General features: G+C 42.3%; 2 protein-coding genes across 5 annotated transcripts in view; one reads left to right on the forward strand and one right to left on the reverse strand.

The window, feature by feature from the left end:
- Positions 1 to 1,065: 1,065 nt before the first annotated feature.
- LOC119553596 (gamma-tubulin complex component 2 homolog) lies at positions 1,066 to 3,494 on the reverse strand. The gene has a single exon (XM_037864050.1). It carries the CDS (start codon positions 3,398 to 3,400, stop codon positions 1,271 to 1,273), a length of 2,130 nt encoding a protein of 709 aa, XP_037719978.1. The 5' UTR covers positions 3,401 to 3,494; the 3' UTR covers positions 1,066 to 1,270.
- A 2,608-nt stretch (positions 3,495 to 6,102) lies between these two features.
- Positions 6,103 to 15,743, forward strand: part of LOC119552729 (puratrophin-1) — a 55,583-nt gene continuing 45,942 nt past the window's right edge. The window contains exon 1 of one of the 4 annotated variants that reach the window (XM_037862482.1): positions 6,103 to 6,531. In XM_037862482.1, coding sequence (XP_037718410.1) covers positions 6,367 to 6,531 — 165 coding nt within the window. In that variant the 5' untranslated portion in view covers positions 6,103 to 6,366. Of the gene's footprint in view, positions 6,532 to 10,425; positions 10,826 to 15,743 lie in introns of those variants that run through there. The other 3 variants (XM_037862484.1, XM_037862485.1, XM_037862483.1) reach the window with 3 other exon arrangements.

Below are 15,743 nucleotides of genomic sequence, written 5' to 3' on the forward strand. Positions count from 1 at the left end.
GTTTATGACATTTCTAGGCATTTGTGTGCACAAATGAAGTCATCCCGTCGAAAAGGCGTGTCCGGGGTTTAATGAACCTGCCCCCATAATGGTGAAAAGCCCGCGATCTCCGCAAGTCGCGAGTCGATCTAGGGGAATTCCCACGGCCATACGCTGGTCACTCCACTCCAAAGTACTCCAAGTAAACTCCAGGTAAACTCCATTCAGCCATTCAGCTGGGGTAAATGCAAACCGACAGCGGCAGTCCATCATTTTCGCAAGCAGATAATGATATACATTTCGGAAGCAATGCATCTGAACTTTACCATAATTTCGAGTGCATTATTATTGGCCCGCTCTGGGCAGTTGAATGCAAAATCGGAGCTGGATTTTCGTTGCATCATCATCGTCATCATCGTCGTCGTCACCGGTAGTTGTCGACCACCTGTTGTCCTTAAAGCGATAAGTATTAAGTGATTTCGGGACAGCCGCACTCGAGTTTTCTTCTTATTTATTAATACAAATTTCGTGCGCTTGCGTGCGTCTGCAACTGAGGCAAATGCATTTACATAACAATTGGCCTTTGAATTCAAATTGGCAGCGCGCTTTGGCCCGTCCAACGAATCGGGCTATCCCGGCGAGACTGCATTAAAATCTCTTTGCCGCCATTTAAAATAATTTACGATCTTATGCAAATCGCCGCTTTCGTTGCACTAGCCCCCAAAGTTGCCACCGTGACTCGACATAATGCTCGACGGCCAGAAATTAAACGCACACATCGATTATTCACGCCCATTGTGCGGCGGTGAACAATAACTCAAAAGTGGAGTCCCGCCACAGGTGTCGCACCCATATGCCAAGTTTACACTGGCTGGATATGGGTTAAGCTCTTGTTGGATCCTTCAAGGATTACAAAAACTATTTGCTATGGGAAATAAATACATGGTGTTGCTAGTAATACTTAGTAGCTTAATATGTTTTTATGCGCTTAACTGATTTTCATTCCATGAGTAGGAATAAGACTCATTTAACAATTTTATTCCATTATATATCTTGCCTCCAATTCCAATAAAAACTCATAAATAATTTAGAGGGACTGAAAGAAATAATTTATATGGCCTTAAGAGTCGCCACAGAAAGTGTAGATGAGTCGTGTAAACACAGCATTAAATATTTTATGGTTAGGTGGCAACAGGTTCATGGCACGGTGGATTTTCAAAGCTGCTGCACACGCCTTTGACCCACTGATGAAATTTGTGTGAGCACGTGACCAATACTTGTATGCATCATCCTAGTCCGTTTCGGAGTACTTGCCGAACCCCTCGAGACGTTTGACCAACTGCTTGCAGGACTCCCGCTCGCCAGAGCCACCCGACTTGGCCAACTCGCTTACCAAGTCCAGGATGCTGGCCATGAAGTTGTCGAACTCCTCTTCGTACTCGAAGATGGCCTGCTCGAGTTCCCCGGAAGTTCCATCTGGCGGGGATTCCACAAAGCCACAAAAGTTGAGGCACACCTGGCCCAGGGTAAATAGGGATTTCACAAAGCTGTTGGCAGAGGGTAGCAGACCAAATCGCAGGCACTCATCCACGGTGATCTCAAGCGTATTAAGCACCTCATCGATATTCCTGGCCTTGTCCACGGTTAGGGTCAATGATTGCCATCGGGGCTCTGCGATGTCCATAATAATATGGTGCTCCAGATTCAGCATACACATGAGCATCCGCTGGCGGAGATTTCCAGATCGTTTGGTCACCTTGAGGCCCATGCCCTCGGAAGGAGTTTGCCACAGGACAGTCAGGTGGCGTTTCACATAGTGCAGGAAAAGAAGGACCCGCTGCAAGATTTGCATTTGCTCCAGGATCTCCGGGTAGAGGACAAAGCTTAGAGGCCATTTGGCTTCGTAGCGAAGAGCCAATGATTCGTAGCCATAGAGATTGAGGACTGCCGGTGTCTCCTCCTCGCTGGAGCTCTCCCTTTCCCGACTTTCACCCATAGACTTTCCCAACCTATGCCGCCTGCCCAATTGAGTGCCCACATCGCAATCCTTGAGTTGACAGCGCAGCATATCCTTGAAAAAATCATTGGACTTTTGCAGGGTCTCCGTCAGCAGGGTCTGCAGTTTCTCGGGCACCAACCGGTCCACATTGCACTGCAGTTGCTCCTGGCATTTCTCCAACAGAGTCTCCACGAATCCCTCCTCCTGCAGCAGGAAATAGCACCTCAAGTTGCGAATATGTAAGGCCAGATTGTGTTCCTTTGCTAAAACATCGAAAAGTTTTCTCGCCGGCAAATCGTAGCTATTCTTGATGATCATCTCATGTCCTGCCTCTCCAGGATTATAGGCGAGTGGCAGCTGCAGCAGCTTCATGGTCACATTGCACTGGCGCAGGATATTCAGGTACTTCCCGGCCAGAAACACCTCATCCGCCTGGGGAAGCAGAAAGGCGGGCAAACGATCTGGGAGAAGACGATACCGCTGGGCCCAGTAGGCGTGACAACATTTCTCCGGCGCCAAAAGCGTACTACTCATTGCATTCGAACGTTCCGTGTCCTCCACAAAGAACTCACGCTGTGTATCGTATAAAACACCCTTTTGCATCCACAACTGAACGATTTTCATGTAGACATGAGTTACAGCGGACATGATCTTGGTCACCCTCTCCTTAAGATCCGGTTCAGAAGTCTTCTGATCCCGGTAGAACTGATCCAACAGTGTTAGCAACTGAGCGCTGGTCAACTTACCCCGGGAGCTGCTGGCCATAGAGGAAAGAACCTTCAAGATAGACAACCATGGACGCACTTGACGCACCAGATCCTTGAGATTCAACTTCTTTTCCTGCAAGTCAGTCTCCAACTTGGATTGGAGATCGTAGTAGTCCTGCATTTGGTCGCCCAAAGCGGTGGCCAAGGCCAATCGTGTTCTTCCACAATTCGGCGACATGTTGGTCTCCTCTATAAAGCTCTGCACACTAATATAGTAACCTATCAGGGGCAATACTTCGTTGGCCAAGGCCTTGAAGGCCGCATTGAAGACATCATCCAAACGGAAACGAACCTTGGCTATATCCACGGCACTCATTTCAGAGATCTGATCGAGCTGGATATCGGGCTTAACATGGGAAGTGGGTACCCCCGAAAAGGCGTAGATGAGATCCCTCATCAGCAGTTGTTCCTGACGAGGCAGCGGCATCTTGGATAGGTCTTCATTGGGAAGATAGTAGCCCCCAACGCTCTCGAAGATCCATGACTCCAGCTGTGGCACATCATTCGACGAATTCGGGCTGTTTCCGCTGCCTGAAGGCTGGCTCTGAGCATCACCACGTTCGTGAATTTTTCGCATCTGTCGCTCCAACTCATCCCTACTCAGGTGAAAGCGAACCTTGTCCGCAAAATCATTACCCACATTGGGAGGATCCATGGTGAAGTGCGAATTAGAAAATATATCAAGAACAGAACTCTGATTTCAAAGCTCAAAATTCTGTTGGGATTGTAAACAACAATGAATGTCAACTAAATGAGACGTTTTTCAAAGGTATCTAAACCGATAGTTATGTATTTGAAAAGATATATGACAAGGGTTTTGAACAGCAATTTAAGAAAAGGTTTTAAGTATTCCACAGAACTAAACCTTATTGTTATGGCAATAGTTCGTGGTGTGGAGCATCACATTCCTGCAGGTTCCGATTGCCAGCTATTTTAATTTTTTAACTTTAATCATAGCAAACCGTGCCAGGCGGTTGCTATCTCCGATTTCAAACTCAATCGATAAATGAGCATCGCAATTTATTAAGCGATATCACCTGGGTTTGGTTTTTGGATCCCCATAGACCATCGTACCCAGCGGTGCACCATCGGTTCTGCTTTCGCGGAGGCACAGGTTCATTTGAAAAACATACTTCAAAGATCGTAAGTTTTGCTGGGTGATCGGACGCCCAGCTGTCTATCAAAAAGAGCAGGAGAATCAGCTGACGAACGTGCTGAGAATTTTCCATAAATTTCTCCGCGATGGGAACTCCGAACTTTCTATTCAAAATGTAAACACACAATGAAAAAAAACCTTAGGTATTTGATAGATGTGTTCCTAAAAAATCGTGATATTAATTTTTTTTGTATATAATATCTAACAGAATTTTGTATAATGGTTACTGGCAATATATTTCATCTTTATTGCTCTTATAATATTTTACAGAAAGTTAACAATTTTCCCTCTGTACTTCAGATACTCAAAAATATCGCACAGGCGACGAGATAGGCATGAGAACACTTTATTTATGGGCTTTTGTCGCGTGAGTGCCACTTGTGTTCTTGTTGCTACTGTTGCAGCTTGTAGGTTGTTGTAATCGTTGTTGTATCTCTTGGCTTTGCCCCCTTTTTTTGTTGGCTGGGCTCGTTTTCTCGCTGTTCTCATTCTAAACAATGCAAATGCAGCGTCAGCGGCTCTGCCAACCACATTAGCATAAATAAATAAATAACCGTACTAGCAACGAGCGAATAAATAACAAAATAACAACACGACCAGCAACATTAATCTGCGGTCCAAAAGCTTTCCGATGGACGTTCCCTGTTCCATGGGCTTTTGTCTTCCCCGCCCTCAGTAGCAGACACCCAAAACACTTGTTTGCCTTCGTCGCCTAGCGGCACTTGCACTTCGACGAGGTTCGGTGCAAGGGAATTGCCTAGAAACGCCCACACACGAACTGGCCAAGAACAGTGGTTCTAGAAGGTGGGAAACAGGTATAAAAAATGGCTTACTAGTTCTTATGTTACCCCATTTAGCGACATACATTATCAGGATAACTCATCCCACAAGGATAACTCATCTCAGGTTATCAAATCTAGAAGTGCAGTTTTGGGTTGCCATTCTGAAAGCCCTTGGATTTACGGAAAAATCGAACATGAAATCGAACATAAAAGTTCAACCCTCCTTTAAAAACAATATTTAAATGCAGAATATTAGATATGCCACGTTTAAATCGGCATTCAACAACTCAAGTTATCGAGTTTAGAAGTGTAGTTTTGGGTTCCCATTCTGAAAGCCCTTGGGTTTACGGAAAAATCAAACATGAAAATGTGTTAAAAATTTGACCCTCCTTTAAAAACAATATGTTAATGCAAAATATAAGAGAATTCAACCACAAACTTATAGAGGCATCCCACTCTTATATCGGTATGCAAAAACTCAAGTTATGGAGTTTGGAAGTGCAGTTTTGGAAGTACTGAAAATCAAACATGAAAATGTTTACCGTCGTTTAAAATAACAGGGAAAATTAGCAGAAGATTGGAAGTTCTGGAGGTGATCCAATGGAGAAGAACAATGAGAAGAAGCGTGCCAAGAGGGAAGTTGGTACCAGAGTAAAAAAAATTTTTTTGTTACGTTGCAATATGTTTTTATCAAAACCACCAGAAACATTCCAGCTGTAAGTTCTCGGTACTGGGTCTTTGAAAACTTTGGTGACCCTACAAAGAATTAGCTTTTGTGACTAGAGAAATTGTTTTTCGACCTGAGTACTGGGCATATAAGAAACGTTCTGTCTGCCTTGCCTGAGTTCATAATGAAACCATTATTGTGAGTGGATATTTTGATATATCTTTGCTATTTAGTACCTCCACCCACTGTGCCTAGGCCGAGCATTACAACAGCAACACCTTCGCCTTCACCGTACAATGGGCCTCCCCTGCGTGTTCGTGCTCACATGTCGCTTGACTCTGGGTTGTGCAGCCGCTTCTGCCGGCAATCAAATTGAGTGCAAAGCTCGGTTAAAAGCCGAGTATTCGGACAGCGGGCGAGGTGTGATGTGAGTGCGATACAAATGCAGAAACGGTTTCGATTTTTTTTTTCAATTTTTTCCGCCTTCTGTTTTTGTTTCGTTTCGCTGGGGCCCCCAACTTATTGCATTATTTATGCGCGAGTAGTACGTTTTTCTGGGTTTCTCAGTAAGCCACACGCACGCGGGCCGCTCCACAAAATTGTATAAACAAAACGCGAAAAGCCACAAAAAGAAGAAGAAAGGAATAGAAAAGTGAGTATCACCGGTGACAATCGCAAGTGCAGGGCTCTCTCCGTCTCATGTCTCAAGTCCCCAACGGGTCTCTCTCTCCTGCTCACACTCACCCAGTGTTTCGCCCAGCCGGGGAAACAAACTCGGCGGCATTCTCAGTCAAACAACAAACCCAACTGAAGTAACAACGAGTCCGTAGTCCGCAGTCCGTAACGCGTACCGCCCCCCAAAACAAAAGTGAAATTCTATAAGATCCCGGGTCTTTGGCCCTACCACCCAGGAATATCACCGCGATTAACCAGAAATCAACCAAATTCAAGCGAATAATACGCCGAAAGTAATGGTATTTAGTTCCGAGGAAAGTCGGTCTTGAGTGCAGTGCTTAATGTTCCAGCTGCGAAGGGAGGTGAGCGAGCGGTTCGGAGTCTGGGTGCAGCGCCTCCTCGTCGTCGTCCTGCACCTGTGGCACCGCTCCAGCATGTCCTTCGCCCGCCGCCGCCAGGAGGCGTTCAAGTGGATTAAGCGCCGCCTGGCCAGGAGGCAAAGTCACGTGAGTGCACCGGAAGAAATTGGGGATAGCCAATTAAAAAAGAATACAACAAATCATAATCTAACTACATATGTTATTCCGTTGTTATTATAAGGCTACTCTAGATATTTTCAGCTTTGTAACATCTATAAACAGCTGTTTTAAGACTGCAAATATGTTAGTTAGGGTTCCTTTTTGGGAGATAGTAGCATACCCTATATTAAATCCTCTTCGAAGTTTTTTAAAATGTAAGTTTTAAACATAATACGAGAGTTTTCCAGTTCCAATGATGACAAATTGTTTACATGAGCCTTAAAAATGAGATCACTGATTATTTATATCACTGTGTATCATAACGAAGTCATTTTAAAAATGTGATAAATACAGGGTATTCACTACATTTAGAATAGTCAACCATTTAAAAGACCACATTTCACTATATAACAAAAAATCCTAAACTAAATTGGTTTTTGCTTTGTTATTATGAGACTATTTAAGTTATTTTCGGATTTGTAACACTTGTAAACAGCTGTTTTAAAGCTGCCAACAACTTTATAGTGAGGGTTTCTATTAGGGTAAGCTTAACAGCCTGACAATATAAAATAGATACAAATATGCAAAAATTATTAATTAAAATTATTTTACTTTGTGCAAAATTTCGTAAGCAAAAAAATAGACAGCAATTTAAGGAACTCCCTTAATCTACAGAAAAGCATCTCACGTCATTAATATTAATGGCAAATAGTTACTAAAATGACATTCCAGATTTTTTCCATTACTTTAATGTTTAGCACTTTTTTAGAGTCAATAAAGTCAGCACTCTATTACTTTTTGTACAAGTATATAAGGTTGTTTTCTTAGTTCAGTTTTTATATTACCATAATAATAATTAAAATACAGCTCGATATATATGTATGTGCATACCATTTGCTTGGTGTGTAGAGACTTTCCAATTAGGCTAATATTTTTCCCCTGTGCAGCTCATCCTGCGTTAGATCCCAAGTGGGTCATCACTCCACCTCACAACCCTTAGATTTTAGCTGGAATTCAATTAAAACTTATTCAGCCTGGCTGCAAATTCAATTAAATACCATCATTTCGGGCTTTCGGTGCAGTTTTTAGCTAATTCTGGTTTTCCTGTGAATCGGGGCACAGCCGGCTGAAGAAGGGTTAGAAAAGTTTCGCACTCGCGTGACTGGCTATAATTTCTCCATCACAGTTTGTAGCTTGGAGTGGTCTGAGGTGAAGGTGCCCACTGTCTGAGGCTTTGTTCCGTTTCCGCTTTCTGCCGGTTTTGCCGGGTGGGTGTGTCCATCGACCTGCCGGAGACATAGGCTTGGTTCTACACAAAACCATGCTTCAACCCCTGGCCCCCAAAAGCTCCCCAAAAAAAACACCCCAACTTCTCCATCCTGGCAAACAGTTGGCGTTGAGCGATTATGGCTGTCAGCCTGAAAGGCACTTCCAGCCTGTTATCAATTCAAACAAACGCCAAAATGCCACAAATGTGAAAACCAACCGACCGTCGAGGAGCCGTTAAGAGGCCCCCAAATTGTGCAAATCAAATTGAATGCCGTTTTATGAAAGTTGACTTTGCCGGTGATTTTTGGCAATTATTTGTAGTTGGCATTTGTGCGATTTCGAAATTTTTGTGTTTGTAACAATGCGGATCTCAAACAGAGCACGTAGGGGTTAAGTTGAACGCCCCAGGCATATTAAAAAGTTTTCTAATATTTGGGCGGCCACTGATATGAGCCAATGGACTGCAAAATAGGTGTTTTATTTTAATGGCATTAGGCGGGGCGATTGATTTTACAAAATAGATGGGCTTACTGATAATGTTTCTACTATAAAGGGCTGCACTTCAATTGCCTGAATGCACGAAGTTAATTTCTATTATTTTATATAATTTAATATTATTTGCAAAGGGCAGATGAACTCATATACCTAGTCATAAAACCGGAATCAAATCACGAACTAGTGATTCACAATTAAGATTGGAGATTAATTGACTTAAGTTGATTGCGGAAATATTGATACTCTTACTCACAACCCAATTCGCGATGAAACTTTATTCTAATGATCGTTCGCATTACAAATGAAAATATGGCAGACCCGCCGGGAAGAGCACTTAATACTTATATTTATGGCCCTCGGTGCGGCCTGCAAATATATTGTTTATCCCGCCGCCAAATGTTTATTCTCACCACTCGAAGTTTCAGCGACTGCCCAGATTTTAGGAAACTGAAGCGGAGTAAACACTCATCGCGTGTTCCGATTAACGAAATCGCATGGGGATCTCGGGCCCTGGAACCAAAGGAACCCTGGAACCCCAGCTCGTTAGCATTACCAGCTTGTGTTTTCAGGAAAACCTGCGACTGGCATCGTAAACAAATGCCTGTCAAAAGGCATGAGCTAAAGACCGACAAAGTAGCAAACAAAATATATATGGACAGCCCCTATATACATGCCTCTATTTTGTATATGAGAACTTGCCAAGTTCAAGGCAGGAGTTAAAGATGTCTATATGATGCTTTGTATTCACAATTATGACAGAGGGATGGGCCCATAACAGGGGTGGGGGCTATAGAGCGGGGCAAACAATAACATTGTGCTTAAAACAGACCCCAGTACCAAGCCTGAAATACTGACTAAATGGAAGTGAACGAAACTTTGGATTTGGCAAGACGAACTTTAAGATACTCTTTAGAATGGAAATTTTTATTATGGAACTAGCTATCTGACGTAACCTGAGATCTTTTCGTTTGTAAATATAATAAACGGATTTATGAAGGATATGTTTATCAAGCCTTAATAAATGATAATTTCTTAATGGAATGAAGCTTTATAACATTTCCGGTTAAGAGTTAAGATTGTAAAATATATATATATTATTTGAACCCATATAATACAATTCCTTCTTAAAGCCTGTTATAATTGGACATTGTTCTCCTAGCTGACTTAAATTTTGTATATTTTTTGGGTTGTCGAAAATTTTAACAATGAAATGGAACAACATGGTTCTTTGAAATATATGTAAAAATATTCATTCCCTGATTGTATTCTAATGCAACCGGTGACCAAGCGCCTGTCAAAGCTGAGATATCCTAGGCTGTATCACCATAAATCACCGATAATTGTGGGTGTGTTGTGTTTATTGTTGCTGCTGCCATTGATGTTCCCCGAGCGTTTTTCTGCCGGCCATTCAATCAGGCGATTCAGTTGAGTCAGCTGAGCTGGGCTCGAACAGAGCACAAATAGCGAAAAGCCCAGTCCAAATTCAAATAGGCGTTCGCACGCATGGAAAATCATTGAAGCCTGCAGTGGAAAACGACTGAGTATCTGTGAGATACACCCTCGATTCGACGGGGCTTTTCCATAGCTTTTCGCGCTCCGCTCATTTCAATTTAGTTGGTGCAAAGCGGCCGCCGCAAACGCTTTGAACTCGTTTCCCGGACAGACGGACAACTCTTATGGGTCTTGAGGTTTTTCCTCAATATTGATCTCCTCGACCGATTCGAAAAAAAAATCCGAGAAAAATAATAACGCCCAGCGAACCGAAATTTGTGCGCGTTTTGATTTTTTGGCGCGTTTTTCATTTGTTTTGATTTCGCGTCTGTGAACCTTTCTGGCTTTTTGCCTGGCTTTAACGGCGGCTCCTTCCTTTAGGCCACACAACTATGTATTGATAAATTGCCAGCCGACGATTTCCGTCGTGACCCGCGCGTTATGCAAAATGCTCAAAATGTAAATAAATATTAAAATAATACACAAGATCACGAGAAGGGGGAGCCGAGAGTCTGCCACACTGCCTTCCTTTTGTATGCGCCCAGCCTTTTGCCTTTGTTGGTTTCGGATCGGTTATTTCACTTCTTTTTTTTTCAATTTTTGCGCTTGTGCTGTGAAAAATGAAGTGAATCTGTCTGCTGGCCGGCCGATCGCCAAGTGAATCGCCATTGCAACAATAATAATAAGGAATAATAATAATAATGCAAGCCGACAAATTTCGGAGTGCCTTTTCTTTATTTATGAAAACAATAAACGCAACACAACAAACTACGCATTAAGCCGGGGCTACGAAAAATCGCAGTCCTGGTCCGAACCCGAATCTGGATTGGATGGGAAGTGCCGGCGGTTTCCTGGCACGCATATAATTTGCATGTGGATATCGATCTTTATGACCGGAGACGCTTCGACGATGGCTTATGCAATCTGGAAAATATTCATGAAGCAATATGCCCGCCTGCGCTACGATCCGCAGCCCCTCAGTCCGAAGTTGATCTGGCACTCGTACGCGGCCATTCAGACGACGACGGTGGGTCACCCTCTAGCCCCTGCACCTCTATTCGGGGTCACCACGTGCACTCTTTGGCTCTGTGGCCCGTTTCCCTGCCCTTTATTGATTTAAATTGAGTCATTTTTCGCGGTTTTGGCCATCGGCCATCGGGGCATACAAAGTAATTGTAGATTAATGTGGGCTAGCTTTAGCTTTAAGTGAGCGCTCAAGACGAGAGCTCATATTTTTGGGTTTTTGGGGGCGTGAAAGTTGATTTGTGATTAAACGGCCGCCAGTTCGTTAAGGGAAGTTGGCGAAAGTTTTAACATTTCATGGAGTTTTGGGAACTTTTTGCGAGCAACAGGTTTTTTCGGGATGTGTGAGAGGCTGGGAAAAATTTGAGCAAGGCATTTTGATTTGATTATTTATACCCATACAAAATAGGGTTATTACATTACTTTAATATAAAATGAGGAATAGGTTTTCCCAGAACTCGCATATATTAAAAAACCTATCTGTTTTAAATGTACTTCCCAACAAGAACTGGTATAGATCTCTTTTTATCTATTGCTGCTTATCTATTTACTGCCACATAAATCCTTTTCCTAACACCCGATCAACTTCATTTCTTGACCAGCCAAAGGAACAACTTTACGAGTTTTTTCCTAGGCTTAGGATTGGCAATTTCCGACACTGAACTAGTTCGATCACACCTCGATTGGCGTTATTCAATCAGCGACCAGGGCAATCTACTTACGGCGGTGTTTTCCTTGACATTCGAGTGCGGCGACAGTTGCATTTCCCGCCCATTAACGAAATACGATAGTGCAAATGCAAAGGAAATAGCCGAGATTTGGCCGGATCTGAAAAGCAGGAGCCAAAATAAGCTAGACAAAGTAAAAAGTGGTTGCGGCGGCATTGATGGGTCCCAAGCCACGGCTCCTTGGGACCCAAGACCACCGAACTAGCTAAACGGACTGTCTGCCCCCATTGATAATAACAATCGGGAAAAGTAAGAGATGCAATAATTCAACGTAAAGTGTTAAAATGTCGATATTAATTGCAGACTGGCAGCAGCAGCAGTAGCCGCACTTGTGGTAGGACTACAATTCGAGTAGTGGCCAATAGTCCCATCCCCAAGCCCCGCTGCCCCCTGTTGCATTTAAATAAATTGCGATTATGCCGCAAATGTGGCAGCCAGTGCGCCGATCTATGCACTGGGGAAAATTAGAGACAGATTTTATGCTGCATTCTAATAATAATTTGAAAACAGTTTAATTTTAATATTAGTTATAAAAATATATCCCATTAATTGTTCGTGGGTAAGAAAAGGATTCATAAATACACGTTTAATAAAATATTAAAATCTTGTAATAATTGAGGATAAGAAGCCTATGCTTCAAAACTATGAGAGGTTTTTACTTTTCGGAAGCTCAGAACCAAGAAGTATTTGAAATATCAGTTAAACTCGAATGTAAGATGATAATATCTTAATACAAATATCTCCAACTGCTATAATATATTGTGGGTGAGAATACAATAGAATGATGACAATAAATTTTGTAAATATAAAAACTTTTTAAACATTAAAAATAAGATCAAGAAGATACTATAACAAATACAATAATTTATTAATAATTAATAATTTTCGAATGCTTGGGACGGAAAAAAGATATGAAACATCAGCATGTCTGATGACTATTTCCTATTAAGAAAATCCCAAATCAGTATCAAATTTTTTCCAGTGTGCTCTGGGTGCAGGTCCTGGTCTTGCACTTGGTTTTCGGTGGATTCGGTGGTGCAACTGCGACTGGCCGTGCGCTAATAATATTTATCAGTGGCTCATTTGTTGGCCGGACAGAAGGACAGGTGGACAGGTGGTCGGGGAGCAGTGCATTCAATGGCCAATAAACCAAAAAAGCAAATAAAAAATGCAACTAGCAGGCAGCGGTGGCTAATTGCGCCGCCTGTTTGGTGGTTTTGCCGCTGTTAACTTGGCTCGCCGGCCAATTCCGAATAGCTGGATGGGATGGTATGGGATCGAATCGTATCGAATGGGATAGATGGGGGCTGTGCATCCGCTGCTCGTCAGTTTAAGTTTTGGCTTTCGGTTGCCTTTTTCCACATTGTTCGCTGCAGCGCGTTCGAAGCCATGCATATTTATTTATCGCAGCCAGAGTTTTGCATTTTAACTAGAAATCATGCAAAAACGCCGCGACATGCGATGCCAACAAAAAATCGGCGACGACGAACGGCTTTCAAATCGAATCTCCAAAGCTGTTAAATGCGGTTGAGAGCGATTTTCCCTATGTTTTCCTCAGACAGAGACGGCAACAGAGACATGGAAATCTGTTTAATATTTTCCCGCGCACTCACGCACGACGTGGGAATTTTTTCATCCCGCGACTTGGGGTTCGTCTTCGTCTTTGACTGTGAAATGCAACTCAAAACTGAAAACTGAAAACTGAAAACCAAAAACTCAAAACTGCAACGCATTTGCCATGTCTGATGTCTGATGTCTGCGAGGAGGCCGAAACATTGAACCTTTCATAAACCTCCCACAATTGGCAGGGGCTGTTATTCAACGCACGAGATGCAAATTTGATATAGGAAATGTGTTTTGTAATCGAATGAGCCGATCTGACCTATAAGTGGAAGGAAGTGCAATGGCTTAGTTGGTCTTGGGTCGGCTTTAAATGCGGGACTGTTGAGTAACAATTTGGCTAATATTTTAAAGTTATGACAGCTCAGTTGGTGGAAATTAAACAATGCATTTAAAGCAGCGGTCTACAGCCTCTCGTTAAAAGGGAAAAAGCTCTGATCGATCTCTGCCGAAACACGTAAAGTATGCTTTCACACACAAATGAAAAACAAAATGTTATTGTATTGTGTGCCGACCACTGATCTTAAGGCATTGTATTGAACCTTTTTTGGAACCTTTTTTTTAGCTTCAATTTTGTATAAAAAAATATGCTTTCGCCAAAAAATTTATTAAAACTGAAAAGACTTTCCTTTTAAAAAAAATTGCCAATTTAATTGCTCAAGATTGGCTTAACATTTAATGAAGTGTTTTATACGGTCGCCAAAATTAACTTTATATCATGTTTAATGTACATGGTAATTTATGAGTCATATATTCCATTAAAAAAGCTTAAAAATAACCAATAATAAGGAATCCCGTCATCGACAACCAAACCCTGCCATCAAATACGATTATTACTTTTACATTTGCCACTTTTCAGTCAGACTCCCATGCAAATGAATTTTCCTATTGGCCACCCCCGCTGTTTACCTGTTTACCTGCTTTCCTGTCCAGTTTTCAGTTTCTCTTTCTTTAACCTTAGTCCGGGGTTAGGACAGCCCATTAACGACACGCATTCGCAGTCATTTTCAATTTCTTGGGGCTGTCACTTTAATTTGGGAGCAGTGGCAGTTGCAGCCCACGCATTTTCACACAGATACACACGCACACTCTCTCTTTGCCTCCGAAACTTGCAATTTTCACCACCCACACACTCTTTTTAAATGCCTACATAAAACATAAATTCGGTTATCAGCTGTTAACACAAAAATAAATAAAATTATAAACATAGTATGTTTACAAATTGTAAGATCGCCATTCTTCTTTCTTTGATTTCATCAATAAAATTAAATCTAAAAATATTATTTTTTAAATTAAATTATTTTTTTTAAATTGAAGCTTACAATTTATCAATTTAAATAATGGCATACCAATTTTTTCTGGGATTTCTATACTACTACAAGCTAATCCCAAGTGAGGCGCCCCGTTACAATCTCCAACGAGCATTCAGTCAGCTAACAAATTAGTTACTGACGCAATATTTCTGTGTATCTCTGCGCTATCAAAATCACACGCAATAAATTTAATTTGTTTTGTGGGCAGAGGCAGTGCGTCCAAATGGCAATGGCAATGACAGTTCCAGCTTTTCGGCTCTTAGGCACCGGCTCCTCCGCAGGTGTTTAGATTGCCGGAGTAGGTTGTTCAATTAATAAAAAAGAAACGCAGAAAACGCAGTCATAATGTTTTGATTAACACAAATGTGACAAGAGATGCATAAAAATTAATTTCCAATCTTGTCTTGAGTCCACTAAATCATAGGGGAGTGGATTGTGGATGCCCGATTCCCGATTTGGGTCACAGCGGCGTTAGGTGAAACCGTAGATGCGTGAGAGAGTGCTGGTTCGGATCGGAGATCGTCGAGTTTTAGATACACGGCATGGCCCCAAGGTTGTGCTGTCGGTGCAGTGAGGCGACCTTCCTTTAATGGCTTGTCCAGCCAACTAGTGCAACATTTTCGATTTCCTTTTGACGCGCGGCCATAATTTGAACAGCGGGCTAGCAGCTCAGCCACCGACTACCACAGCGACCCACTGCCCAAGACTCACGCACCGTCGACAAAACCCACCGAAACCCACTGAAAACCCACCGACAAAACGCCCCCGGCCGGGCCGAACCCATTCCAAACCGAAACCACAGCCAAAGCCAAACCAAACCGAAAACCAGACCAGCCGGGGCAATTAATTGATGAGCAGTGCCCAGCACTTGGTCAAGAGTTGGCATGACAGCAAATTGCATTTGCCTCTGATTCTGCCTTTTCTCAGATCGTGCGTGCCACTGCCATGGCCACTGGGCAGTGATCTTTAAGCGGTGGTCAACCGCCGGAATGCAGCGCCAGAATCATGCACTGAAAAACAGGGGAAAGAACATTTTTTGAAAATTTATTAGACAATTTTTACCCAATTTTGAAACAGTTAGACCATTTACAATGATTAAATTTCATAAATGGTTATCACTACTATCAATATATAATTTATTTCTAATTTTTAAGTAGGTCATCTGACTAGATGGTCAAAATCAAAGGAAGGGCCATCCACATTTGAAAATATTTTAAGTCCCAATACTAATTATTAATTTATATTCAAGAGGACTCTTATT

Source organism: Drosophila subpulchrella, chromosome 3L, assembly GCF_014743375.2.
Source record: "Drosophila subpulchrella strain 33 F10 #4 breed RU33 chromosome 3L, RU_Dsub_v1.1 Primary Assembly, whole genome shotgun sequence".
Lineage (NCBI taxonomy): Eukaryota > Metazoa > Arthropoda > Insecta > Diptera > Drosophilidae > Drosophila > Drosophila subpulchrella.